This window comes from Raphanus sativus, chromosome 1 (assembly GCF_000801105.2).
Source record: "Raphanus sativus cultivar WK10039 chromosome 1, ASM80110v3, whole genome shotgun sequence".
In the NCBI taxonomy this organism is placed as follows: domain Eukaryota; kingdom Viridiplantae; phylum Streptophyta; class Magnoliopsida; order Brassicales; family Brassicaceae; genus Raphanus; species Raphanus sativus.
In genome coordinates this window covers 6,188,084-6,214,882 of record NC_079511.1, presented here as the reverse complement: position 1 = coordinate 6,214,882, position 26,799 = coordinate 6,188,084, and the positions used below count along the sequence as shown (strand labels likewise).

Genomic DNA, 26,799 nt, shown 5'->3' with positions numbered 1-26,799 from the left:
GTTTTCACATCATTGTATATATGTTTTCTTTTGTTTGAAGTCACTAATTCGTGTCAGTCTAGTCCTTTTTGACCTTTTACAGGTCTGGAGTTAGCAGAAGAAAGAAGAGAAGGTGCCTGATGAAAAGAAGTCCTTTTGGAGCATTCCTGCGGAGAACACTCAAGAGAAACAATCCCGAGACTGTTCTCTCTCTCAAGCGGAACAAGCAGACGGAGTGATCCGGGATTGTTCCAGACGAATATGGAAACTCCTATTCCGGGATTTTAAGCCCTGTTGCCCTAACCTTCTCTTTGCTATGTGCGCGCCTCCATATAAAACGCCATCTATCTATTTTCTATTTTTCCTTACGCTAGTTTTTACAAGAGAACACTGAGTATTGCGATCTGCAACTTGTAAGGGAGAAGAATCCATCCTCTCATAGAGAAGATCATCTGAACCCTATTGTTTCATACTCTGTTCTTATGCAATTTTATTCAGGATTTATGTCTTTGTTATGTGCATCATGATCGAGTAGTGACCTTGCTCGCCTAGGGTTTTTAGGGTGTTGAGACATGAGCTAAACATAGATAAGCGATCCATAACTGTTCTTCATTCATACTGTTCTTACTGCTTTCATTAAACTGATCACTTGATGTTAGATCACTAGTTCATCACTTAGTTAACCGCTTAGGATGATAACTTGACATGTATTGAATGAGCTTAGTATCCCTAATCAGCGAAAGTAGATATTAGGGTGGTAAGTGAACTGATCGGACCTGTTCTCCTAAAGCTTGCAATCGATTCTCATCCAACACGACAGTTAGGTGGTGAGATCGATCTGCAAAGCGATCACTACCACGACAGTGGAGTGTTCCAGCTGAGTGATCCGAGTTCTAGAAAGCACTTCATCGCGCTTGAATAATTGTTTGGCTCCAATTCAACACCCAATGAAATACCCTAGGCTAGCTCTTGTTTAATTGAATCAATCTCGTGTTTATTTTGCTTGTTTACTATCGCCTATTTCAACCAATCATATCTTCTTCTTAGCTTGATTCTGAAACTTATAGAACTAGAGTGTAGACTGGTCCTCTGGATTTGAATCTCAAATACTACAATTGCAACTGTTAACTTGGCAGTAGCAAGGATTCATTTTTAGTGTATCAAGTTTTGGCGCCGTTGCCGGGGACCAGATTTTTTACCTCTAATTTTCGGTTTCATATCTAGTCTAAGATATCTAACTCGTGTTATTTTCTTTGTTTCAGCTGATGATCCAGGTGCATGACCAGTAGACATACTCGGAGCAACGCACAAGGACCATTGCATCAGCTTCTAACGAGGAACTAGCGAGATTGGAACGACAGAACCGTCAACAGCCGAGATCAACGAACACCAACATGGGTGATCATCCAGATGATCTCACTGCTGCGTTTGCACTCATGCAACAGCAGATGCAGCAGATGCAGCAGACGATCCAAGCGCAGCAAGCTGCTGCCGAGCAAGCTGCTCTGAATGCTGCGAACCAACAGGAGGGAGTGGTCCAGATCGGCCAGAGAAACTTACTGCGTAATCTGCCCGCTACGCGATCTGCCATAACCCTCCACCGTGCACAAGGCAAGACTTCGAGATCAAGCCAGCCTTGATAAGTCTAGTGCAAAGGAAGATCTTCAATGGGCTTCCTGCTGAGATACCGATGGACCACATCGAGCACTTTGAGAAGATGTGTGGTTTCACTAAAGCGAATGGAGTACCACCCGATTACATCAAGTGTACTCTGTTCCCTTTCTCTCTTGATGGGAAGCTGCTCGCTGGCTTGATTCACTACCCACCGGATCACTCACCACTTGGGAACAAGTCCGAGAAGCTTCTTTAAGCCACTTCTACACGAAATCGAAGACGGCAGCTCTGAGACAGAAGATCGTGACCTTCAAACAGCTGAGACGAGCCGTTCTGTGATGCTTGGGAGCGATTCAATGTCTACCGCAGAGAATGCCCACATCACGGTTTTGAGGAAGACTATCTGCTGGGAGTGTTCTACGATGGAGTAGGCTGGGAGTACAGGAACGCTTTGAACTCAGCCAGTAAAGGAGATTTCATGACTCAGTCCACTCAAGGTGCATTCGAGTTGATTGAGAACATGGCCTCAAGCTCAGCTGACAATAACCGCGAGACTGATCGCACTCAGAAGGTGAAGAGCATCGACAACACAGCAAGATTGATGAGCTCTCTGCCAAGGTCGACCAGCTGATTAAGAGTAACCAGAACCAGGTCTTCATCATGGAAGAATCCCCACAGGATAAAGCTACCGCAGAAGGCACATCAGAGGCAGATCAGTCGGCTGAGGATCAGCATGAAGTGAGCTACGTGAATGGGCAAGGATGGCAGTTCAAGAACTATCACCCGAACCCTAACGTGAGGAACAATCCCCACCTGTTCAATGCCCCTAAACCAGACGATAAAGCTCAAGGGAACCAGGGTCAGAACAGTGGATACCAAAGGCCATATGGCAATCAGGGAAGAACCTTTGTCCTTAACCCAGCTCAGAATGCTCAGTTCCAGCCAGAAACAGCCGGTTAATCAGCAAGCTGCACAACCGACTCAGACTGCTCCGCATGATGACATGAAGAGTCTCGCCAATATGATGAGCCAGCTGCTCCAAGGACAGCAGATCCAAGGGAAAGCACTGAACCAGGTCACAAACGACATCAACACCAGGATGAATCATATGTTCAATGACCTGAGTGTGAAGTATGACAATGTCTCAAGCCATATGAGACAGATGGATATTCAGATTGCTCAACTGCTGAGAACGTGAAGAGACAGCAAGGAACTCTCCCTGGGAACAGACAAGAACCCCAAGGAGTGCAATGCAGTAGGGTTGAGGAGTGGAAAGCAACTGCCTGATCTAGACCCCAGGAGATTCACATCGGCTGAGAAAGGGAAGCAGAAGGAGTCGGATCAGCCTTCTAAGGCTGTACCCACAATGAGGAAGACGCAGAACAACCTACTGAGACTGTTCCGCCTGAAGCAGAGCGACCCGCTGGGGTTTGTCACCGACTGCAGCACCTTCTCCTGCTCGTCAGTATGTACCGAAAGTGCCCTACCCTGTTCCAGCTAAGGCTACACGCAAGGATAAGGAAGAGATGAAGTGCAGGAAGATGCTGGAAGACCTAACTGTCAAGCTCCCTCTGATGAGTGCGATCCAAATGATACCATCCATGCGTAGCTTCGTCAAGGGATTGATCTCTGGGAAGATATCTGATGACAGCGAGTTCATGATTGTCTCTAAGGAGTGCAGTGCGGTGCTCCAGAACAGAAGAATTAAGAAGTGGGTGATCCGGGAAAATTTGTTCTCTCGGTTCAGATTGGCAGAACACTCTTCTCATGCTCACTCGTCGATCTAGGGTCGAGCATAAATCTCATGCATATACTGTGGCTAAGCGCCTTGGATACACGGATTTCAAGCCTACCAGGATGTCACTAGTGTTTGCTGATCGATCTGTGAAGTCTCCAGTTGGAACCTCGAAGATCTTCAAGTTCTGGTTGGGAATACAATTGTTCCTGCCGATTTCGTTGTTCTGGAAGTCGAGGAAGACTCCAATGATCCCCTGATCCTAGGCAGACCATTCCTCTGCACTGTTGGAGCTATCATTGATGTCCGACAAGGGAAGATTGATCTCCACCTTGGAGATATTGTGATGAAGTTTGAGATGGATCAGATGCTCAAGAAGCCGATGCTGGATGGACAAACTTCACTGTCCAAGAAGATGGTGATCCGCTAGAGCCGCATGAAGGAATGATCGAGGAGATTCTCACCGAGGATCCACTTGAACTCGCCTTAGTCAGAGCTGAAGCCGAGCAGAGCTTAGAGAGTGTTGATGCTGATGCCTATGCCAAATTCCTGGATTCAGCCAGGAGTATGGAGAGGATGGTGGCGAATCTAAGTCTGGGGAGAACAGTGACTCCAGCACATCGACTGGAAACAACCGCACCTCAGAACCCGACTGTTCCGGCAGCTCAGCACGATGACTCATGGAGCGAGCTGAAAGCTCCAAAGGTAGAGCTCAAATCCCTTCCCAGGGACTCAGGTATGCATTTCTTGGACCCAACTCCACATATCCTGTCATTGTGAATGCTGACCTGAACAATGCAGAGACTGCTCTGCTTTTGTGTGAGCTGAGAAAATATCGTAAGGCTTTAGGTTACTCTCTAGCTGACATACCTGGCATTTCACCTGATCTGTGCATGCATAGGATACACCTAGAAGATGAATCGATGACTTCTGTAGAACATCAGAGGAGGTTAAACCCGAATCTAAAAGATGTTGTAAAGAAAGAGATAATGAAACTTCTAGAAGCAGGTGTGATCTATGCGATCTCTGATAGTAAGTGGGTCAGTCCTGTGCATGTAGTACCTAAGAAAGGTGGGATCACTGTTAAACCAATGAAAAAAGAATGAATTGATCCCCACTAGAACAGTTACTGGTCATCGCATGTGCATTGATTTTCGTAAATTGAATGCTGCGACTCGTAAGGATCACTTCCCACTTCCTTTTATTGATCAAATGCTTGAGAGATTGGCTAACCACCCTTACTATTGCTTTTTAGATGGTTATTCAGGTTTCTTTCAGATTCCCATCCACCCAGATGATCAGGAGAAGACGACGTTCACATGCCCTTATGGAACATATGCATACAGGAGGATGCCCTTCGGCTTGTGCAATGCCCAGCGACCTTCCAGCGATGCATGATGTCTATTTTTACTGATCTGATCGAAGACATAATGGAGGTTTTCATGGACGATTTCAGCGTCTATGGAAGCTCCTTTCATGTCTGTTTGTCAAATTTGTGCAGGGTACTGAAGCGATGCGAGGAGAAGCATTTGGTGCTGAACTGGGAGAAAATGCCACTTCATGGTGAGAGACGGGATTGTTCTGGGACACAAGATATCCGAGAAAAGCATTGAGGTGGACAAGGCAAAGATCGAGGTCATGATGAGTCTGCAACACACCAACTTCAGTGAAGGGAATCCGGAGTTTCCTGGGACACGCTGGTTTCTACAGGAGGTTCATCCAAGACTTCTCTAAGATCGCGAGACCACTCACCTCGGTCTGCTCTGCAAGGAAGCTCAGTTTGCCTTTGACAGTGACTGCTTAGCCGCATTCCACACGATCAAGGGAGCTCTAGTCAGTGCACCAGTTGTCCAACCTCCAGACTGGGATCTCCCTTTGAGATCATGACAGATGCAAGTGACTTTGCAGTGGGAGCAGTCCTTGGACAGCGTAAAGACAAGAAGCTTCACGTGATCTACTATGCAAGCAGAACTTTAGATGAAGCTCAATGCCGATACGCAACCACAGAGAAGGAGCTCCTTGCCATCGTGTTCGCTTTTGAGAAGTTCAGATCCTATCTGGTTGGATCAAAGGTGATTGTGCACACAGACCACGCGGCTCTCAAGTACCTGCTCACGAAGAAGGATGCTAAACCGCGGCTCTTAAGGATGGATTCTCTTGCTCCAAGAGTTTGATCTAGAGATAAGAGACAAGAAGGGGTTTGATAATGGAGTGGCAGATCATCTCTCCAGATGAAAGTGTCAGATGAGACAGTTCTTGATGTGGAACAACCGATGGAGTACGTCAATGCGATTGGTCTGCGCAACATGGAGCAGTCATCACCTGCCATTAAGGATTGTTCCCGCGTAGAAGGAGCATTCGTTGCAGTGATCCAGAAGGAGTACCCGAATCTTCCATGGTTTGCTGAGATTGCCAACTTCTTGGCAGCTGAGAAAGAGCCTTTGAGGTTCACTGGGAATGAGAAGAGGAAATTTTTGAGGGAGGCAAGGCACTACTTCTGGGATGAGCCGTACCTCTATCGGCAAGGCAAGGATGGGATCTTCAGAGATGTGTTCCAGAGGCTGATATTCCAGGGATCCTTCACCACTGCCATGGTTCCTCTTATGCTGGTCACTTCGCCACCTTCAAGACTGTTTCCAAGATCCCTCCAAGCCGGTTTCTGGTGGCCTACTATGTTCAGAGATGCTCACGCCTTCATATCTCGATGCAATTCATGCCAAAGGATGGGAGTATAAGCAAGAGAAACGAGATGCCTCAGAACTACATCTTGGAAGTTGAAGTGTTCGATTGCTGGGGGATCGATTTCATGGGACCTTTCCCAGTCTCACACAAAATGAGTACATCCTAGTTGCTGTGGACTATGTCTCCAAGTGGGTAGAGGCGATTGCTAGTCCAACCAATGATGCGCGAGTTGTAACCAAGATGTTCACCTCCATCATCTTCCAAGATTTGGAGTGCCTAGAGTGGTAATAAGCGATGGTGGAACACACTTTATCAACAAGTTGTTCCAAGGATTGCTGAGAAAGAATGGTGTGAAACACAAGGTTGCAACCGCCTACCATCCTCAAACAAGTGGTCAAGTGGAAGTTTCAAACAGAGAGATCAAGAACATCCTGCAGAAGACTGTCAACACCACCCGCAAGGATTGGTCCCTTAAGCTTGACGATGCTCTCTGGGCGTACAGAACAGCCTACAAGACCCCTTTAGGGACCACCCCCTATCATCTGGTCTATGGCAAGGCGTGCCACCTACCTGTTGAGCTAGAGTACAAGGCGGCTTGGGCTGTCAAACTACTCAACTTCGATATCAAACCTGCCAAGGAGAGGCGAACCATTCAGATCCACGAGTTGGAGGAGATCAGGCATCTGGCCTATGAGAGTTCTAAGATCTACAAGGAAAAGACCAAGGCGTTCCACGACAGGCGGATCATCAGCAGAAGCTTTGCTCCGAACGATCAGGTTTTACTCTTCAATTCACGGGTTAAAGCTGTTCCCTGGAAAGCTCAAATCTAGATGGTCTGGACCTTTCACCATTAAGGAGGTTCGCCCTTATGGAGCTGTTGTGTTGCTGGACACAAGAGGAGGAGAATTTGTTGTCAATGGTCAGCGTCTCAAGCCATATCTTGCTGACACAACAATCGCTGAAGGTGTAGAGATACCCTTGAGCGATCCCCCTCAAGCCTAATCGGCTCATTGAAGTCAAGCTAGTGACAGAAAACAAGCGCTTGGTGGGAGGCAACCCACTGGTGAGTGTAATATATTGTTTCTCTTTGTCTTTTATCTTCTAGGAACTAACTTTGCAGGTTGAAAAATCAAGAAAATTTCGAGATCACTCCAGGAGAGCACTCTAGCGGTTGTTCCGCCGATTGTTCCCAGGTAAGTTTTCGAATCAAAAAAAAAAAAAAAAAAAAAAAAAAATAAAAAAAAAGGAAAAGGGAAGGGGAAGCGGTTTTGATTGGTTATTAAAAACCCAAACATTCCACTTCCCCACTTCATCTCTCTCGCCGCAACACCACCCCCCCTAGAACCCTAAAAATCGCAAACTCACCTCTCTCTTTCTCATCGATTTTGGTTCTAAACTCTTGGGATTCTCTTGAGAGGTTGTTTGCGGGAATCATCTCTCCATCAAGGTAATCACCAAGAACTCTCTCCCTTTTTGCGCATGCAAATCGCGATTTGGGAGTGATTTCTGGGTTCTCTCTTTCCTTATGATTTGCGATTTCATCCTAGGTTGTAGCTCTTGATAGTATACTTGCTACTAGGACTGAATTCATTGATTGAGTTTCAATGGAAGAGGAACCGATTTGTTGCTTGTGATTCTTGGCCCTTGCGATTTCTGCTGTTAAGATTGAGGCTTGTATAGGTTGTCTAGTAATCGATGGACTTGAGTAGAACAAGAAGATTGGATTGTTCCATCGTTTCTAGAACAACCGATGAACTGTGCTGATATTGGGTTTTGTTTGTCTTAGATGCCTCCAAAGATGCGGAACGCTAGAGTCACCAAGAGCACGGCTTCTCCAGCCGCGAGTGCTCCACCTGGGTACCCGTGGCCGAACAAGACTGAGGGAGCGCCCATCGACCTTAATGATCAGATGCTCCTTGACTTCAACGTCGAGGGATGGGACAAAGAGTCGGCGGCGGTTTACAACAAGCTCCTCCTAGCAGAGATCTTGCCCACGCGATTCGTGAACCAGCAAACACTAGGCGATCTAGGCCTTGACACTGAGGTGTTCGACACGATGCAGGCTATGGGAATCATGCCTCTCTGCTACCAGGCTCAGGTTCTTTACCCCGACTTGGTCAGGCAAGTGCTCGCGACGTGCAAGATCACTTACCAGAACCCCAATGCGCCTTCGTATGAGAACTGTTTCTTCTCCTTCATGGCTGATGGCAAGTTCTGCTCCATCTCTCTCGACGACCTGAACTCCCTATTCGAGATTGCAGACACGCCAAAGGGGATTTCAGTGGAAAGGAAGTTCAAACCGGCAGACACCTTTTGGGATCTCATCGCAGCCGGCAAGTTCACCTCTCGCAAGGCCTATCAGTCGCAGATCCGGAATCCTGCATCCGGATCATCGCCAAGATTGTGTCCAATGTCTTGTTCGCGAAGGAGTACACCTCCAAGATCACGAATGGAGAGCTCCAAGTTCTCTACACGGGACTTGAGGACGAGATGCGCAGAGAGAACATCACCCCGATCCAGGAAGTCAAGACCAACCCAGGGTATCATCTCATCTCCATGTTCGCTGAACGCAGAGACACACTGGTCGAACTGATGATAAGAAGGATCGTTGCGGCAGTCTGCTCACTCCCCTTGTTCCAGCACTTCAACGTCAACTTCAGCTCTTACACGGTCGTCTCTGCGATTGAGTACATCGATACTCCTTACCTGATCGCATGCCACATCCTGCGCGACGAGACCACCTACAAGTTCCAGGACAAAGAAGGGAACCCTCTGTACTGCAAGCTCCCTATGCCTGGGTTCACAGACTTCTTATCCCTGGAGAACATTGTGTTCTCACCCGCTGCAGAGCACCTCTGCGATGATCCGAAGGCACCGGTTCAGCACGATGATGAAGACATGGATGATGTGGAGCATGTGACTCCACCGGCTGATGGTGAGTATGACTTGGAGGATTTCACCGATGTGACTGATGATCACGCCTACAGACGCTGGATGGTTGATTCCCAGAAGAAGAACAACAGCCTCATGAAGAGGATACTCAGGGCAATCACAGGCGGCTGCATTGGAGCGCAGGAGGAGCGTACGCCGCAGAGAACAAGGCGCCCAGGCAAGGAACACGCGGGGACTACGACTGGAGCAGAGAGACTGCCGAGGAACAGGAGGACAGCTGGTCACTCCGGTAGCGGCGATTCAGACTGAGTCCGAAAGGACTATTTCTATCCCTTGTCTTATCCATCTGAACTATTTATTTTTCATGTTATTTGCTTCTGTTTGGTTTGTTTCAGCTTCCTCCGATTTATTTTCACAACCAGGGATGGTGTGAACTAAGTCTGGGGGAGCGATTGTACTATATTCGCTTGTGTGCTTTTTGAGTCAGTCCTTGTGTCATTTTTATGTTTTTATCGAGTCAGTTTTTAGGATCGAGTCAGTCAAAACTATTGTGGGAATCAGGACCTTATTTGTGATGCTCTTTAACCACCTCGTGCTTTAACCTTCTTATTCAGTGACCTTAGCAGTGATGAAAGACCCACACATGGACCTGGAACACCCTGACTTATCTCATTTGACACTCCAGAAGTTCTATACCGATCAGGTTACATTGGGCAGACTTAACTCCACTTTATCTGAACCTAATCTGGACTCTAATTCTTCTTGTCATGGGCACTAGATCAGGGTAGAATGAGAACTACACTCAGGACTTCTTATCCGATTTTTATCCCTCTTGCTGTTCCTGAGTGGCTAGCTCATCTTTAGCTAGTTCCCACCTTGAACCCTGACCTTTAATTCCACCCTCATACATTTGCTTTTCTAGTACTTTATGTGCAGATATGTGCAAAAAGGTCGGAGAGGAAAGGATCGACGCAGTTCTTACTCATCAATGCTCACACAGTGGAAGCAGGCAGAACAACCGGAGTGCTTGTTCCAAACGAAAGGGAACAACCGAGGTGCCTGTTCCGATACCATGGAGAACAACGAGAAGTAAGTGGACAGAACAATCCAGAATGAATCACCAGTGGCATCATATACATCACTTGTTACCTCCTTGCTCGTCACCCCAGCATTTTGTAATTCAGTACATCTAAAAAAAAAAAAAAAAAAAAAAAAAAGTTATTTATGTTTTTGCTTTGATTTACTGGTGACGAGAAGGGGAAGAATCTATGATGCATGCCATTGGGGAAGTTGGGAAAGTAATGGTGGTTTCAGTGAAGTGTTCTGAAGGGGAAGTTGAATCGCGCAGAGCAGCCTTATGATCGATCTATCGGAGAGCAGTCCGATTAGCAGAGATGAGTAAGGACTGTGGACCTCAATGGAGCCGTCCTCTCACGACCATTTTGTGCGATATCCTGCACCCGCTCCTGGTAAACCCTAAACACTCTTGAACTCCACCATAAAAGTTAGCCTGTTCTATACCTAGCCCGTTCTCTCTGAGTAGAGCCTGTGACAAGAAGCTCACGCTGATCTTAATTGAACATAAGGAGTTTTGTCTCGAAAGTGTTGCCTTTTCAGGTTAAGATATAGAGTAAGGAGCAGATCTTCGAACAGCGATCAGGGGGTTCTCAGTAAGTGTGTGTGGTCCTAGTCTACAGCTTGTATGGTTCAGAGATTTGTGGTAAGAGTATGGTTGCTGAGAATAAGCGAGTTCCCACGTTTTCAAACCTTTCTCCCTGTTCTTGGTACTTGCCTTGTTCGAGGACAAACAAGGATCTAAGTCTGGGGGAATTGATATATGGTGTTTTTCACATCATTGTATATATGTTTTCTTTGTTTGAAGTCACTAATTCGTGTCAGTCTAGTCCTTTTTGACCTTTTACAGGTCTGGAGTTAGCAGAAGAAAGAAGAGAAGGTGCCTGATGAAAAGAAGTCCTTTTGGAGCATTCCTGCGGAGAACACTCAAGAGAACAATCCCGAGACTGTTCTCTCTCAAGCGGAACAAGCAGACGGAGTGATCCGGCGATTGTTCCAGACGAATATGGAAACTCCTATTTCGGGATTTTAAGCCCTGTTGCCCTAACCTCTTTTTCTTCTGATTGGCGCCTCCATATAAAACGCCATCTATCTATTTTCTATTTTTTCTTACGCTAGTTTTTACGAGAGAACACTGAGTATTGCGATCTGCAACTTGTAAGGGAGAAGAATCCATCCTCTCCTAGAGAAGATCATCTGAACCCTATTGTTTCATACTCTGTTCTTATGCAATTTTATTCAGGATTTATGTCTTTGTTTATGTGCATCATGATCGAGTAGTGACCTTGCTCGCCTAGGGTTTTTAGGGTGTTGAGACATGAGCTAAACATAGATAAGCGATCCATAACTGTTCTTCATTCATACTGTTCTTACTGCTTTCATTAAACTGATCACTTGATGTTAGATCACTAGTTCATCACTTAGTTAACCGCTTAGGATGATAACTTGACACGTATTGAATGAGCTTAGTATCCCTAATCAGCGAAAGTAGATATTAGGGTGGTAAGTGAACTGATCGGACCTGTTCTCTAAAGCTTGCAATCGATTCTCATCCCAACGACAGTTAGGTGGTGAGATCGATCTGCAAAGCGATCACTACCACGACAGTGGAGTGTTCCAGCTGAGTGATCCGAGTTCTAGAAAGCACTTCATCGCGCTTGAATAATTGTTTGGCTCCAATTCAACACCCAATGAAATACCCTAGGCTAGCTCTTGTTTAATTGAATCAATCTCGTGTTTATTTTGCTTGATTACTATCGCCTATTTCAACCAAATCATATCTTCTTCTTAGCTTGGTTCTGAAACTTATAGAACTAGAGTGTAGACTGGTCCTCTGGATTTGAATCTCAAATACTACAATTGCATCTGTTAACTTGGCAGTAGCAAGGATTCATTTTTAGTGTATCAACATACATTACAATTGCAATTTTTGAACACTTTGTTTCACTACCATTATGGACATGATATTGTCAACCATATAAATTTGAATCGCATCAAAATCTACTCTTTTAAGATAGAGTCCTAAATTTATCTACCATAAAAGTTGTCATTACTTTTTGGACTCTTTCAAATTTGTTAGAAAAATGCATAATTTACGGACCATTTAGTTTAATTCACTATAGTCTAATTATTTCATATATCTCGCTTCTTTTACAAACCAAATCAACCAACTTGAATTAAAACAGCATCTAATCTCTTATAAGTAAACCAAATTAAATTATCTATACACGACCTCTCATTGAATTTTTTTATATGTTAAATTGTATTCTGTTGCCAAAAAAAATATTGTATTCTATTAATACATGAGCTTTCTCCAAAAACTAATTAGTTAGTCCAACCTTTTTTATATTCTACGTAAATCCATAAAATTTTGGTCCATATATATTTGATCTTTTTAACAACTACAATAATTAGGATAAGAATTTGTCATATATATTAATTTACATAGTTAAATTTAATACTGTAAATAAATAACATTTAACAATTAATATTTAAAAATAATATTGAAAATTATCAAGTTTTAAAAATATTAATTTACAACCAAAATATCTAAAACTAAAAAAAACATAATGTAAAATTTTTATTTATGTACAACATACTTATAACTCCATCAAATTCAATATATATACAGACATGTATTGTATACATATAAATTACATTAATATATTATATATGTATATTATATACCACCAAATATATAGAATAATTAGAAAAACAACATCCGCACACAAGTCAGCACTAACCTTTGTCATAAACCAAAGAAAAAAAAACAAAATCAAATAATTTAATCTCAAACCATTATTACGAATATGTATCGTGTTTATCATAAAAAAATTTAAAAAGCAATTGAACTACAAATAAAACTAAAACATAAATACAAATCTATATTTTTATTTTTTAAAATTTATAAAATTGTTCCATCCTTGAAAAGAGCGGATCAAAATCTAGTTGACATTATATAAACCTACTCAGTATATCATATATGTGTATATTATATGGATAATAGCATAATATTGTATTGTTAGTTCTGCTGAATAACCGTGAGGCAGATAGATATGTGTTACTAAAAATATTGGAATCGGGATGTTAAACTTAAATCTGGTAGACTTAACTGAACCAAAAATAGTTTGGATTTGGTAGTACCAAATAAAATTAATGGATACTGGCTTAAAAAAACCACAGATATAGTTTGGTATATAAATCGATCAAACTGAACAATTAAATATATAAGTGTTACATATATATAAATTTATAATAAAATTTATAAAATATACATAAATGATTTTAGTAATATAATTAAAACATTTTTTAATGATTTGTTATTTTTTAAGTTTTGAGCAACCTATTATTTTTTAAAGTTAAAAATGTTATTTTGTTTTTTTTTCTCATTTCATCAAATCAAATAAATCATAATTTTCATTTTTATTGGTAACTATTTGTGCTAAAATATAATTATATTATAACATCATAATATTACTATTTCTTGCTTTTATTTTAATAGTTAAACAAAATAGAAAATATTATATTCAAAAGTTAAAGTAAGGAATATATATATATACACATGTTTTAATAAATCTGTTTTCTAATGATCATATAATCTAAGTTTGTTATAGAAAATACATAGTTATGGAATTTTGGTATAAAACCGAATAAAATAAAAACTGATAGTATATAAACCAAACCAAACTAGATATGATTCTAATATGGTAACTAATTTCTGTAAACTGAAATACCAAAAAAAAAAAAAACCGAACCAAATCCAGATTGAGAATTGCCTAATTGGAACGATCAGAAGCACACTCAGTAATCTAGAATCAAACATTATTGTAGAACCACATCTTATGGGATGTATTCATCAATTTCATTTTAAGATAATTGATTTAACAAGTATAAACCATGTCAAAGCCGCATATATTCATCGGAAAAGTTATAACAAGTTTACAAAAACATCTCTTGAATAATAATAAAATAACTTGATAATATAGCATATGGTATTAATTCGAAAATTTTGCCACGAACAAATTTTTGTTGGAAATAATATATGAAATATCTCAGAATGTGTACTCCAACAAACATGGTTTTATTTAATTATACTAGCTCAAGAAAAATATTAGAAAATGACGGAGACAATAATTAGTTGTGATCATTACAAAACAGGAATATATTTGATTAGATATTTCAAATAGTCTCCATCCCTTTCAAATATTGAATATTTTCAATAATATTCAATATAAATTTAATAATTTAATTAGTTTTAAATTTATGAAGAAAATAATGTGTGGGTAATAGCAGATAACTAGTCAATCCCTATTTAAAAAGATTTTTTAAAAAATATTATCAAATGATCTTTCTTCTTTCTAAAATTTTTAATATATTTTTATCATAAAAACCCAATCCCTAAATATCTCAAAGTATTTAAAAGGTCAAATGAATTTTTTTGACATACACTTTCTTTTAAAAATTTAATATATTTTATCATAAAAACCTTAATGAAGTATTTTTGGTAGCGAAGGTTGTTTTTTTTTTCTTTATATAATGCTAGCAAATTCGCTTTCATGTGTGATAATTAATATACACCCTGGCCATCTCAAACCACCTAAGAAATAACCAACTGAAAATTCAATTTTTGGACCAATCCCTCCTGTGTATATCCGACCACCACGTCATCGAATCCATATAAGATTTGGTATATCATCAATAACAACAAAACTTAATTTGAATTGGGCCAATTTGTTTTTTTTGTTCTTCACTGAATTAAAAATATTTACATAATTTATGAAAAAAACAAAAACAATAAAGTGATACGTGACCATGTCAGTCATACCCTGACGTCTTCCCCTGATGTCACCCTGATACTGGCTGAATTTTGTGGTCTCCGTGAGAAAATATTCTTTTGTCTCAGTCAGTGAGGAATATTATAACTTTTTGAATATTGAGGAATATTTTTCTTAGACTTTTATAGGATGAGCGGATTCCTAAAGTAATATTTAGGATTTCTGTTCTTGACTTGCGACTAATCAAGTCAATTTTATTTATAATTAGCTTGCGAAATATATATGCCTCCTATTTGCATTTATTCTAAGAGCATTAGTTCATTACTGAGTTATCATATTATATAAAAATAATTTAACATTCATACCAAAAAAAATATTATATAAAAATATGTTTGTATCTTTTTATTTTTATTGCTAAATTTCATGTTCTTGACTCTTTAAACTATAAGTCAACTATAGCTTCTAAAAGCTAACTAAGTGTTTTCTGAGCCATTCACACAAATAAAAAGTATAAAAACTAAATTATATTTAAAATATTTTTTTTAATATTTCCCATTTTTTTATTTTCTTACCGTATGTAATTTAAATTTTTATTTATTTAAACATAAAATTAACATGAAAATATACTTTTCTTTATTTTATATTTATATTTAAGCATGGCTATGCATATATATATATATATTTCTTTTTGAAAGAATTTTAAATTTATTCAACAGAAAAAAACATTTGTACAGAGATTATTCTGCAGCCTTAATACAAAAAGAGAAACAAAAAAACTTCTATTCTCTATTTAGTTTCTTCCAAACCAAGTCTCCATAGTCTTCTTATGTTTATCTCATGCTCTTCTTCTCAAAGATGTGATTTGATTGCGAATTTGCTTATCCAATCTCACAATCAGATAAGCAGTTGGGTGCGAAGCTTCCCCTACTCTTCTCACATTTCTCTCATGTCATAGCTCATAGATTACTGCCTGAAAACAATACCTCACCTGAAATGTCTCATTCCTTCCACGTAAACCTTCAGCCACTACTCCCCTGCCCCATCAGGTCTTTGACAGTCTCCTTCCAGACTTCTTTAGAGTATACACAATCAAAGAAGATATGATCTCTGGTTTCAGATACAGATTTGCACAGCCAGCAAGTAGGATCAGCTTGAGAGTTCCATTTAAGAATTCTATCACCTGTTGCTAACCTATCAAGAACAGCTAACCAGGTGATAAAAGAAAACTTTGGCGTGGCTCCCTTAAACCAAATCCCCTTGCACCAAGAGACTTTCGGTGATTGAGTTCTCGTGAGATTCCAAGTGTGAGATGTAATGAAATCTGGTCTGAAATCTCCATTCTCCCTCTTCCAGAGACAGACATCATCCATCTGATTCAAACCTTGGTTTCTTAGAGACACCATCTCTTGATCAATCAACTGAAGAGCATGAACTCTATGCCTCTTTTTATTCATTGGCGGCTATGCATATATTTAAATTACAATCTTGAATATATTTTTATCTAGTTCTTCTGGGTAAAAATATAATAAATCAAATTGCACAAATTTATGAGGAAATTTTGTTAGAAATAAAAATTGTATAATTGTCAGAAAGTTAAATTAAATAGTACTTCAAAATTTTGAAATATTTAATATTTGTCATCAAATTTCTTTAATAATAAAAAAGTTTACAGTTGTCAAAAAATAAAATTAATATGTAATTTTTTCAATACTTTGTACAATATTTATATTTATTTTATTTTGATATTATTTTAATTTTTTATATCACAATTAGCTTTAAGCTATATTATTGTTCTTGGTAAGACATGTCATGTTTTCCTTTAAAAATGGTTTTAAAATCTTCTAAACAGTGTTTAACTTTGTTCTCATCTTTTTTTATTTACCCTAGCTACCGGAGCTTGCTTGATCCCTTATACTTATGAGTGATATGAATTTCATTTCTGACTCGAAACTAAGTTACATCTCTAAAATGTAACCTTCGTTCGATTATGACTTTTAACTTTCTAATATCTATTAAATTAAACATTATAATTTTTTTAGTTCATTTACTATGTGCAAGCGGTTACCATCTAGTTCTATAAGTGTAAAATAATGTTAACTAACTGTTTATGATTCAATTGAAAATAATATTGAATGTTTACTAAGTGCAAACTTGTTCACTACAAGAAAACAAGTCTATTGCAAGAGAAATTTGTAAGAAAAAATTTTCCTCGCAAATTTGCAACATATTTGCAACGAAATTGCAAGAAAATTTATAGCCCTCGCAAATCTATTGCAAATTTGCGAGGAAAACATTTTCCTCGCATTTCCCTCTCAAATTTGCAAGATATTTGCGAGGAACATGTCTTCCTCGCAAATTTGCAAGGAATTTGCGAGGATAGTGACAACGTCCTCGCAAATCCCTTGCAAATTTGCAAGAAAAAATTCTATCGCAAATTTGCAAGGGATTTGCAAGAACTTTATATATCTATCTTGTTTTTTTATAATTCTCAAAACTTGAACAAATATTACTAAGTACTAAATATCAAAACTTTATAATTTATGCAGTAAATACACATCAACTAAATTTCCAAAAAAATAAGACAAAATTTCACGTTAATTATTTTATAAACAACAAATACAAAATACATAGTAGTCCACCAAAAATATACCAAACCCCCAAATGAAGCCCTAAAATTATTGGCTTATGAATTTATAAGTAATTTGCAAAGAATCCCTCGCAATTCCCTTGCTAATTTGCGAGAGATCTAATTTCTCTTGCAAATTTGCAAGGGTTTTGCGAGAGGCTCGTTGCAATTTCCTTGCAAATCATGTTTCCAAATTTTAGTTTGCTTTTTTAAATCCCTAAACCCTAAACGAGTTTTAAACCCTAAACTCCAAACAAAAAAAATAAACTTTAATATTCTAACATTAAATCTTAAATTTAACCTAACATATTAAATATAAAATCAAAAATTTTTTTTTTTCAAAATATAATCTCAAATCTCAATACCCTATACTCAACCTATATTCTAAATTCAAAACTTTAAATATAAACTCTAAATAAAAACTTTTCAAACGTAAATATAATTATTAAAACAAATTCAGATTCTTTTTCAAATTTTAGCTTAAAATGTTATATCAATACCCTAAATCTTTAACCCTTAAACTCTATATGTATCATACTCCAGATTAACCAATACAATAAACTCTAACTAAAATCTTAAAACTAATATTTTTAATTAATTAACTTCAAATTTTGAATTTCTTATAAAGTAATTTTCAAAAAGTAAATATAAAGAAACATATTAGTGTATAGAAAACATAACAAAACCCTAAAACAGTCTAACTATAAATTTGCAAGGAAATTGCAATGGTTCTCTCGCAAATCTGTTGCAAATTTGCAAGGGAATAATTTCTGTCGCAATTTGCGAGGGACTTGCGAGGGCTCCGTTGCAATTCCCTTGCAAATCAATATTTCCAACTTTAGCTTACCTTTTAAAATCCCTAAACCCTAAACGAGTTTTTAAACCCTAAACTCCAAACAAAAAATTTAAACTTTAATATTCTAACACTAAATCTTAAATATAACCTAACATATTAAATATAAAATCAAAAAAAAAAATTCAAAAAATAACACTACAAGAAAACATGTCTATTGCAAAGAAAATTAGCAACTCAAATTTTTTTTTTTTCAAAAATCAATCTCAAATCTCAATACCCTAAACTTTAACCCTATACTCAACTTCTCATAACTTTAACTCTAAACTCAAAATTATTCCTTCAATCTTAATCTATAACTTCCAAAACATAAACCTTAAATCTTGGATCAAACTCTATACCCTAAACATACATCTAAACCCTAAGCTCTATACATAAACTTTATACTCCAAATTTTAAATATAAACATTAACATTATTTATTCAACACCCATACTGTTCATATTTTAGTTCCAAATCTTAAAATGAAACTCAATTTTTTTATTTAAGTTTAATCTCAAAATCTTATAACTAACCCTTAATATTACACTTAAAACTTTAAACTCTACATCCAAATCATAGTCTAAATATTTTGTAAATTTATTCCCAGTCTTTAATTTTAAAACTTAAATTTAAATTATAAACTACAAAATATAAAGTTTGAATAAAACATAACTTACAAAATTACAAACAAAACTCATCAAATAATAAAAGAGAAGACAAAAGAAAAGGAAAAAAAGAAAGATAAAGTTCTTCTAGCCAATTAGATCCATATAAACCACAATCTAAAACATAAGTATAAATATACTAAACATATAAACTACATTAAAATTATAAACTAAGTTTATATGAAATCCTTAACATTAATAATTAAATCTCAGTTCTCGAAATACCAAACATCATAGTACATAAAATTAAATTGTTTATCTTACTTTTTGTAAAAGATTAAACATTTTAATATAAAATTGTACACTTTTTAAAAGAAACTAAAACAACAATAAACACATACAATATAAATACACAGATTTTTATTTTTATTTTATTTTTATTTTATTCTATTCACCTCTTTCATTCTATTGGCTAAGAAAGTGTTGTGTGGATCGATAGTCTTAACCATAGATTTAATAATTCGAAGGGTCCAGATTAGATCTTTTTGTGTTTGTTTCTCTCTCTCTCTCATGCGTCATTACTTTCTTCTTCTTCTTTCTTTCTTTGTCTATCCGTCTCTCTCTCAGAAACAAACAACGACGAGATTCAAGACCAAGGTTTGGATCTGAAGAAGCATGGCTCTCGTCACCGACGCCGGATCGAAGAAGCATGTCTCGATACGAGAAGATAAATGGCTCACGATTCAACTTCCGTTTCTCGCAAGCTCATTTGGCTGACAACGAAGCCGAGAGATGAGCCGTTTTGATTAGGGCGAGATAAGCTTCTCCGTCGTTTTCTCAGATCCGTCTTCACCGGAATATATCTTCACCAGAGTCTCTACCATCACCACCACCACGGTAGCCTCTCACTGTCTCCCTCTCACTCTCTTTCTCTGTAGTTTAATTTGTTTTTTTTGTTCTTGTTACAGGAAGGTGGACAAGGAAGAAGAGCTTGATGGAGTAGGAGGGTAGCAGAAGCGGTGGGTCGTTAGCTGAAGATACATTAGCTGGAGTTGGAGTCTAGCGAGAGAGAAGAGAGGAGCTGGAGTTTGTTCAGATACGAGGGAGGAGAGATAGATGAGAAGCACTAGAGATGAGCTTGATGGTGGCGGAAGAGAAGAGCTTGATGGATATAGTTCAGAGGCAATGTTAAGGTTTGCTGGTGGCTGTTCAAAGACGATGAAGTAGAAGAAGAAGAAATCGATGGAGTTGAAGTTGACGGCAAAGAGTTTAGCTGTATGGTTAATTTTGTTTTTCGGTTAAGCTTTTTAGGTTTAGATTTCTAGGTGGTGGTGCGGCGGAGAAGATTGGTGGTCAAGGCGATAGCTTGAGTAGGTGGAAGACAACGAGGACGTAGGTTAATTACGTTTAGGATTGATTAGTTTTTTTAATTAGTTTTTGTTGTAATTAAGGTTTAATTTTTTTTATTAATTTGTTTTAAATCTGTAAACTGATTTTAATTGTAAAACAATCTAATTGTAAACCAGTTTAATTTACAAATATGTATATATTTGCATTTATCAATTTTGTGTGTGTGTGTTTTAATATTTTTTTTGAAAAATGCAAGGGAACCATTATTTTGCAAACCACTTGCAAAATTGCAACGGAAATAAGTTACTCGCAAATTTGCAACGAAAATAAGTTACTTGCAAATTTGCAATGGAAAAATTTTTCGTTGCAAATTTGCGAGTAATTTATTTCCGTCGCAAATTTGCGAGAGAATTGCGAGCGTTTTTTTATTTGCGAGTAAGGATTTGCGAGTAAATGGTTTCTCTCGCGATTCCGTTGCAAATCGCGATTTGCAACGGAATTGCAAGGATTTCTTCCCTTGCAAACGAACTGTTTTTTTGTAGTGGTTTTTCGCTTATTATATTTCTCGGAATATTACATTTTGGGGGGAAATGATTTAAATTTTTTAGAATAGAATACATGCAAAATAAGATAAAATTATGAAAAAAAATATAAGACAAATATTATAATCATATTTGAGTAGACTTCTAGGGAAGCATGCTTAAAAGTTAAGGTTATTAGATTTCATTTACAGTATACTCAATCCAAAAAAATTATATCTAAAAATATATATACATTAAAAACAAGAAAATAACTACAAATCTAAAAACTATAGAAAATATAATTTGTAAGAAAGTAGTAGTAAAATATAGACATGGATTTTGAATATATAGCTTTATTTAAATATAAATACAAAAACACATTATAGATGTAAATCTTACCTTTTTGGGAGGAGAGGATAAACACCATGGAAGAAAATACCTGCAAAATAAAAATGAAATTATGAAAAAAGTAAGACAAGTAATTAAAGTCATATTTTTTTGTAGATTTCTAAGGAAGCATGCTTAAAATTTTAAGCTGATAACTTCAAAATCTACTTAAAATTTTAAGCCAGTAGACTTCATTTCAAGTCTACTAGCTTAAGAAGACTTCATTAGAAGTCTACTATATCATATAATTTTCAGATCTGAAACAAATTTGTGCATTTGAAAATGTGAAAAAAATATTTTAAAATGTGAAAATAGTTTTAAATCTGCAAAAACTTAAAAACATAATTTATAAAATAAAGTACTAGCAAAGTAAATGCCCATTTAAATTTTATAGATCTAAAACTTACATTTTTAGAGAAAAAGATGATAACCATGAATAAACTTACAAACACAAGATAATATTGTGAGAAAGACATGATGAAAATTAACAAACTATACAAAAGTTTATCTTCACATTCAAAGAATTTAGAGAGAAATAAGAGAGTTTTAGAGAGAAGGAAGCGAGTTTTAGAGAGAAAGAAGAGAGTTTTTAAAAACTTGTGCAACCATTTTAGAGAGAAGTTGTGTAAATTTTATTTATATATAGAGACGAAAAATGTAACTAGGTTAAATTTACGACAGTGTAAACTTTATTGTAAGTCTACTAAGTAGACTTCTTTGTCGGTCTGCACGAATAAGGTTTGGTTTAAATTGGATTAGGTTAGAATTTAGGTGGTTAAATCCGGTTAGGTTAAATTTGATGAGAGTAGACTTTTTTGTTACTCTACATATATTATTATTTTCCTATTTCCTTGATTGTTTTCGTAATTTATATATGAATTACTAAATTTCTTTTTTAATAGTTATAATATATAATTTCACATTTTTATTCATACAGAACTTAGTTTAATTTAAAAATAATGATTTTTTTGTAAACACTAATACAAGTAGACTGAATTGTAAGTCTGTGAAACCCTAAACCACAAAACTCAAACCTTAAATGTTAGTTTGATAATCAAAACAGTCTCAATTACTGTATCATTTACAAAATATAAACTGCTAAACACTAATACGCAAATTTAAATTAATAAAACAAAAAAGGTTGTCAATCGAAATCTAACTTTAAGAATCTAACCTTTAAAGATATAACATGTTAGAATATTTTGTTACTAAACCACAAACTTGTCAAACACATGATACCATATCAACATATATTTTTTTTAAATTGTTCAATTATATACAATTTTAGTCTATAAATTTCATATTAATCTTAACATTGATGCTTAATTGATAATTTCACAAAAATCATTTTTATATATTTTTAAAATTAATTAATTTGAACAAACCATGATGTAGACTACCGAATAAGTTTACATAGTAGACTGTAAAGAAGGTCTACAAATATGTAGACTTTCTTTATTACGTGTAGACTTACGAATGACATAACTGTAAAATAATATTCTGTTTTTTTATTTGTTCATAAGAGCTAAATAGTAATTTTAATATTTTTTTAAATTGGTTTTGCATTTGATTGAATATGGGATTTACTTTTGAGGTTGTAATCAATATTTGAGTTGGTTTTAGCAAATCTCTCTTCAACCTTTTTGGTGCTAAATTTTAAGTGATCGTGATAATCGAATATCCAAATAACGAAAAGGAAGTTCAAATCTCTAAAAACTAGGTGATAATTGGCTCCCTACACGGAATGAATTTAGATAACAATAATTTTGTTTGCTGATTATAATACACGACATTGGTCTCTGATGTCAAAAACCGGCCAACTTCTATATTGATGATAGATTCACGTCAAATTGCATATATGACTATTTACACTTAAAATCATAACATGACACATAGGTGTGTTAAGGTGAAGTGGTTTCGCTGGTTCAACTATTCAATCATCTGATCACTTAGTCTTAAACTGTATGGATCCATTGGTGTGGCCACATTGCTAGACTTCAAAGTGTGAGAGCCAAATAGCTCATTTTGTTATTTAGACTATTCATAGTCATTCCGTTGAATTATACTAAGCAAAAAGAGATTTGTATAAATTACACTATGAAGTCGAAGGAAGGGGAAGACGAATTCGATGTGTGGTATGGGTAGTTCATAAAAGAACGTGGTTGCAAAGAATAATTCACGACTTATATGAATTGCTTTGAGGAAGCGGAGAATAAGAAGATCTCTGAAGAAGAGCAATTAAGTAGCTGCGCGATGTAGCAAGCTGAGGTTTACTTGAATGAGAGTATTTAGGTAAAAAAAATAACGCTTCTCATCGTCTTTGATGCAAATATTGACATTGATCTGGAGTTTCTTTGCTTTGAATGAATTCAAAGGCCAGCTGTGGCTCTCTGTAATTTTCTGGTTACACATGAAATCTCAATTCTAGTTCGCATGTTTTTGAAAAGATATGATTGGTGTAACAAATTCTTTTTCAACTAATCTTGTTCGAGATGTGAATAGTCGCAAACTAGGACCATATATAGTCGCTTCAAATTTGGTACCAAGTTGAATAAAAAGAATCATATACAACTGAAATGGAGAGTTTGGAGAATATATTTTCTCTACATGGTATACCACTAGAGATCGAACCTTTTGTTTATATGCATTTGATACAAAAAAATGAAGAACAAAAAAGATAAGACAGCGTAAACAGTAAGATAGATAAAGAGTATATATTCACCAACTTCTGAAACTACTAATCGTCTTTATCTTCATCTTCATCGTAGTTGAACGGTAGTGGAACCGACTTGAAGGCTCGGTATTTCCCGACATTGTTCAAATGCTCGTTCTCTAATCTGTAAACCAAGAACAAAAAAGCACACATAGAGTTACTAACTGAATATTAATGGAACAAAACATATTTTGGAATCATTGATATTGAGAGCTTAGAGGGATCTTTCTCACCTGAAGAAATTCCATATACCACGACGAATGATCTCAAGACTAGCAACAACGGTAACCATTGTCTGTCTGTGCATGAAGGAGAAGTTGAAATCCAGAATCGTTTGGATCCATGCAAATCTCAGCAGGACATTTAAAATCTGAGATACATGTTCCAAACATCAGTTTCTGCAAAACGTGTTTTAATGGAATCAATATTTTTGTTGGTTTTGAGACTCACCATGGCGATGAAGTATACTTTCTTTTGGGGAACGAGGAGCTTATCCCGAAGCCAGCGGTTTTTGGATGTCCGGTTTAGAAGACCCCAATCATGGATAAAGTCCCAGTAAGTACTGAATATTGCAGCTGCAGCTGAAGAGATAGCTGCTAAAACCCTCCAAGCGATTTGACCTTTCTGGATGCTGTAAGCAGTTCTCAAGCAAACCGCCACTATAGTCAAGAAGTACTTGAGTCCATTCCACCCTTGCTCCGGGTTTTTCTCCTCAAACAGACGTCTCAGACACTGCATTTTGAGTACATGTTTAGATATTTAATGAATGGTAGATATTTTTCTTTTGGAGAATAGAAGCTAATGTACCTGAAGAAGGCGAGAGGCGTAAGGGATGACAGCAACAATGAATAAGAAAGTGTTGTACACACTAGATTTGTTACAAGTGTTCTGTCTGTGCTTGAAGTCTCCCCAACCATAGTAACAAATGTAGAACTCGATGCTTCGAAGAGCTTGAACCTGGCTAGTTAACTGATCTCCCAAGAAGAAATCAGGCAGTGTTACCTTGTAAAGAGGAGCAGCGAGGCAATGAAACAGACAAGTGAGGAAGAAAAAGCGGCTCGAGCGGTAAAAGAAGTTGAATGGCAGGACTAGAACCACAAACAAAGCCTACAAAAAAAAAGTGGAAAACAAACATCACAATAGAGTTATTACTATGCCATTTCTTTAATGTCTGATTTTGATTACTTACAAGAAGTAGGAAAAGAGGAAGAAGTTCGGTGAATGTCTTATAGTCTTTGGTTTTGGGATTAGCCTCCATGTCAAGATTTGCAAGAACACAAAGCAACGCAAAGACGCCAATGCTGAAACCCACAAGCAGGACTTGTCTATAACCAAGTTCGGTTCCTTGCTTGAACCCAAATATGAAGGAATAGTTTACTTTGTATCGTCTCCAGTAGTATATATTAGCAGCATACATTATTATGTGCAGCACGATAAAACCGAAGAAGCTGCAAGTAACAGCAGAGAAAACAACATATAAGCAAACATCATTCCAACTCGATATAAATACTTGGCCAAGTTTGCTAAGCTTCTAACCTATAAAGAGGGAACATAGTATTCATGTATTGCTTCTGGCCTTCCTCCTGCAAGAGATTTCGGGTGCGAATGATAGCTGCAAGAGCTACTATAAGAGAGAAAACGCATCCTGCCGAGAAACCTAAAACCAATATCCTCATAATAAGAACCACAAAGTTTCAACTTTCAAAACCAATTGATGTGCAAGTTTCTGATTCTACCAGTGGAGAATGTAAGTCTGTGTCTCTCTCGTTTTGCTTTAGGCCGTAAAATGTTCATTCCTTTGGTTCGATTAGCATTTGCAAAATGCTTTATGAATGTAGCTTCAACACGCTCCATGAGTCGAACAACCTAATTCATAACAGAGGATCCAGAGAAGATAAAATGTAAAAACAGAGGATTTGACAAGGTTTTTTCTTTCACCAGCTGATGGTTCAAAATCTCATAAAACTCTTACTTCATCAGAGCTTCCAAGGTATGAACTATCAACAACTTTCATGTAAGGCTTGGTTGCATCCCTCGAAGTAATCTATAACACACACATTTCAGTCTTATAAGTACATATAACTCCTTAACAAAATAAGCCTCCAAATAAAAGTCTAAAAATCTTACCTTATCATACTTCTTCAATACCTTAGAGAACGCCAATACATTCAAAAAGCTGCACATACATGATTCAAAACCCATCAATGATTAAAAAAAAAAAATAATAATAATAATACAAAAACTCCTTATCATATTAAACTCATACGTACCTGTAGCTCTTGAGAAGCCTAAGCTTCTGATAAAACACGATGAAAGCGACCCTCAGTTTCTCCTCGACTTTCGTCAGGTTCTCTCTGCTGAATTTCAAATCGGTCTGCTTCGGTACCTGGAGAACCCTTTTGATGGTGGAACGAGGCGTCTCTTTGGTGTTGTTGATCGTCACTCGATCTAGTATATCTAACGGAGCCGGTCTCACCGCTCTCATCCTGGTCGTGTTCACGTCACTAGCTCCCGTAGACACCGAGGCTACAATTTCAGCTTGCGCTTCTTCTTCTTCATCATCTTCTAATTGACCAGCTTTGCTCGACCCTCCTTCCTGTATTGCCTCCATGTGAGCTTGACTTCGAACTTTCACTACAAATTTGAACGTCGGTTTGGTAAGTTGGCGGCACAATCACAATTCGATTTGAATAAACCGAAATTTTTGTTCAAATCAGTTTTTAATCCGGTTTGGTACATTAAAGTGCGTAATGATTTGAATGCAACGTGGACCGGCGGCACATACCTAACTTTAAAAATATTTATGAAAATTAAGTGGTGAAAGCATTATATTTTTTTATCTATGAATATAACAAGACAGGCCTATTACATAAAATATAGCATGGCGAGAAATGGAATTTTAGTTTTGAAACTCACAAGTGAAATATATTATTTAACTAACAAAAGATCAAATATCAAAAACAAAAACTACTTTGTTTATTATTTAAACCGGGGGGAATTGAATCAATTAAT

The 26,799-nt window shown here is 37.0% G+C and overlaps 1 protein-coding gene, 1 long non-coding RNA gene and 1 other non-coding gene across 4 annotated transcripts in view; 1 reads left to right on the top strand and 2 right to left on the bottom strand.

Moving 5' to 3' along the window:
- The window catches only part of LOC108808698 (phosphate transporter PHO1 homolog 3), a 76,797-nt gene that overhangs the window by 48,981 nt on the left and 1,017 nt on the right, over window positions 1-26,799 (bottom strand). Inside the window, exons 2-11 of one of the 2 annotated variants that reach the window (XM_057007395.1) lie at window positions 26,058-26,421; window positions 25,915-25,963; window positions 25,760-25,831; window positions 25,524-25,653; window positions 25,324-25,444; window positions 24,977-25,235; window positions 24,595-24,894; window positions 24,238-24,519; window positions 24,021-24,157; window positions 23,576-23,911 (exon numbers count right to left, since the gene is read on the bottom strand). In XM_057007395.1, the coding sequence (XP_056863375.1) occupies window positions 23,812-23,911; window positions 24,021-24,157; window positions 24,238-24,519; window positions 24,595-24,894; window positions 24,977-25,235; window positions 25,324-25,444; window positions 25,524-25,653; window positions 25,760-25,831; window positions 25,915-25,963; window positions 26,058-26,421 (1,814 nt within the window). In that variant the 3' untranslated portion in view covers window positions 23,576-23,811. Of the gene's footprint in view, window positions 1-23,575; window positions 23,912-24,020; window positions 24,158-24,237; window positions 24,520-24,594; window positions 24,895-24,976; window positions 25,236-25,323; window positions 25,445-25,523; window positions 25,654-25,759; window positions 25,832-25,914; window positions 25,964-26,057; window positions 26,422-26,799 lie in introns of those variants that run through there. The other variant, XM_057007400.1, reaches the window with a different exon arrangement.
- On the bottom strand, window positions 1,879-1,983 carry LOC130497805 (small nucleolar RNA R71). The gene has a single exon (XR_008936790.1). It is a non-coding gene; the product is annotated as a small nucleolar RNA R71 (small nucleolar RNA).
- On the top strand, window positions 19,352-20,379 carry LOC130510791 (uncharacterized). The gene is made up of 2 exons (XR_008944563.1): window positions 19,352-19,713; window positions 19,785-20,379. It is a non-coding gene; the product is annotated as an uncharacterized LOC130510791 (long non-coding RNA).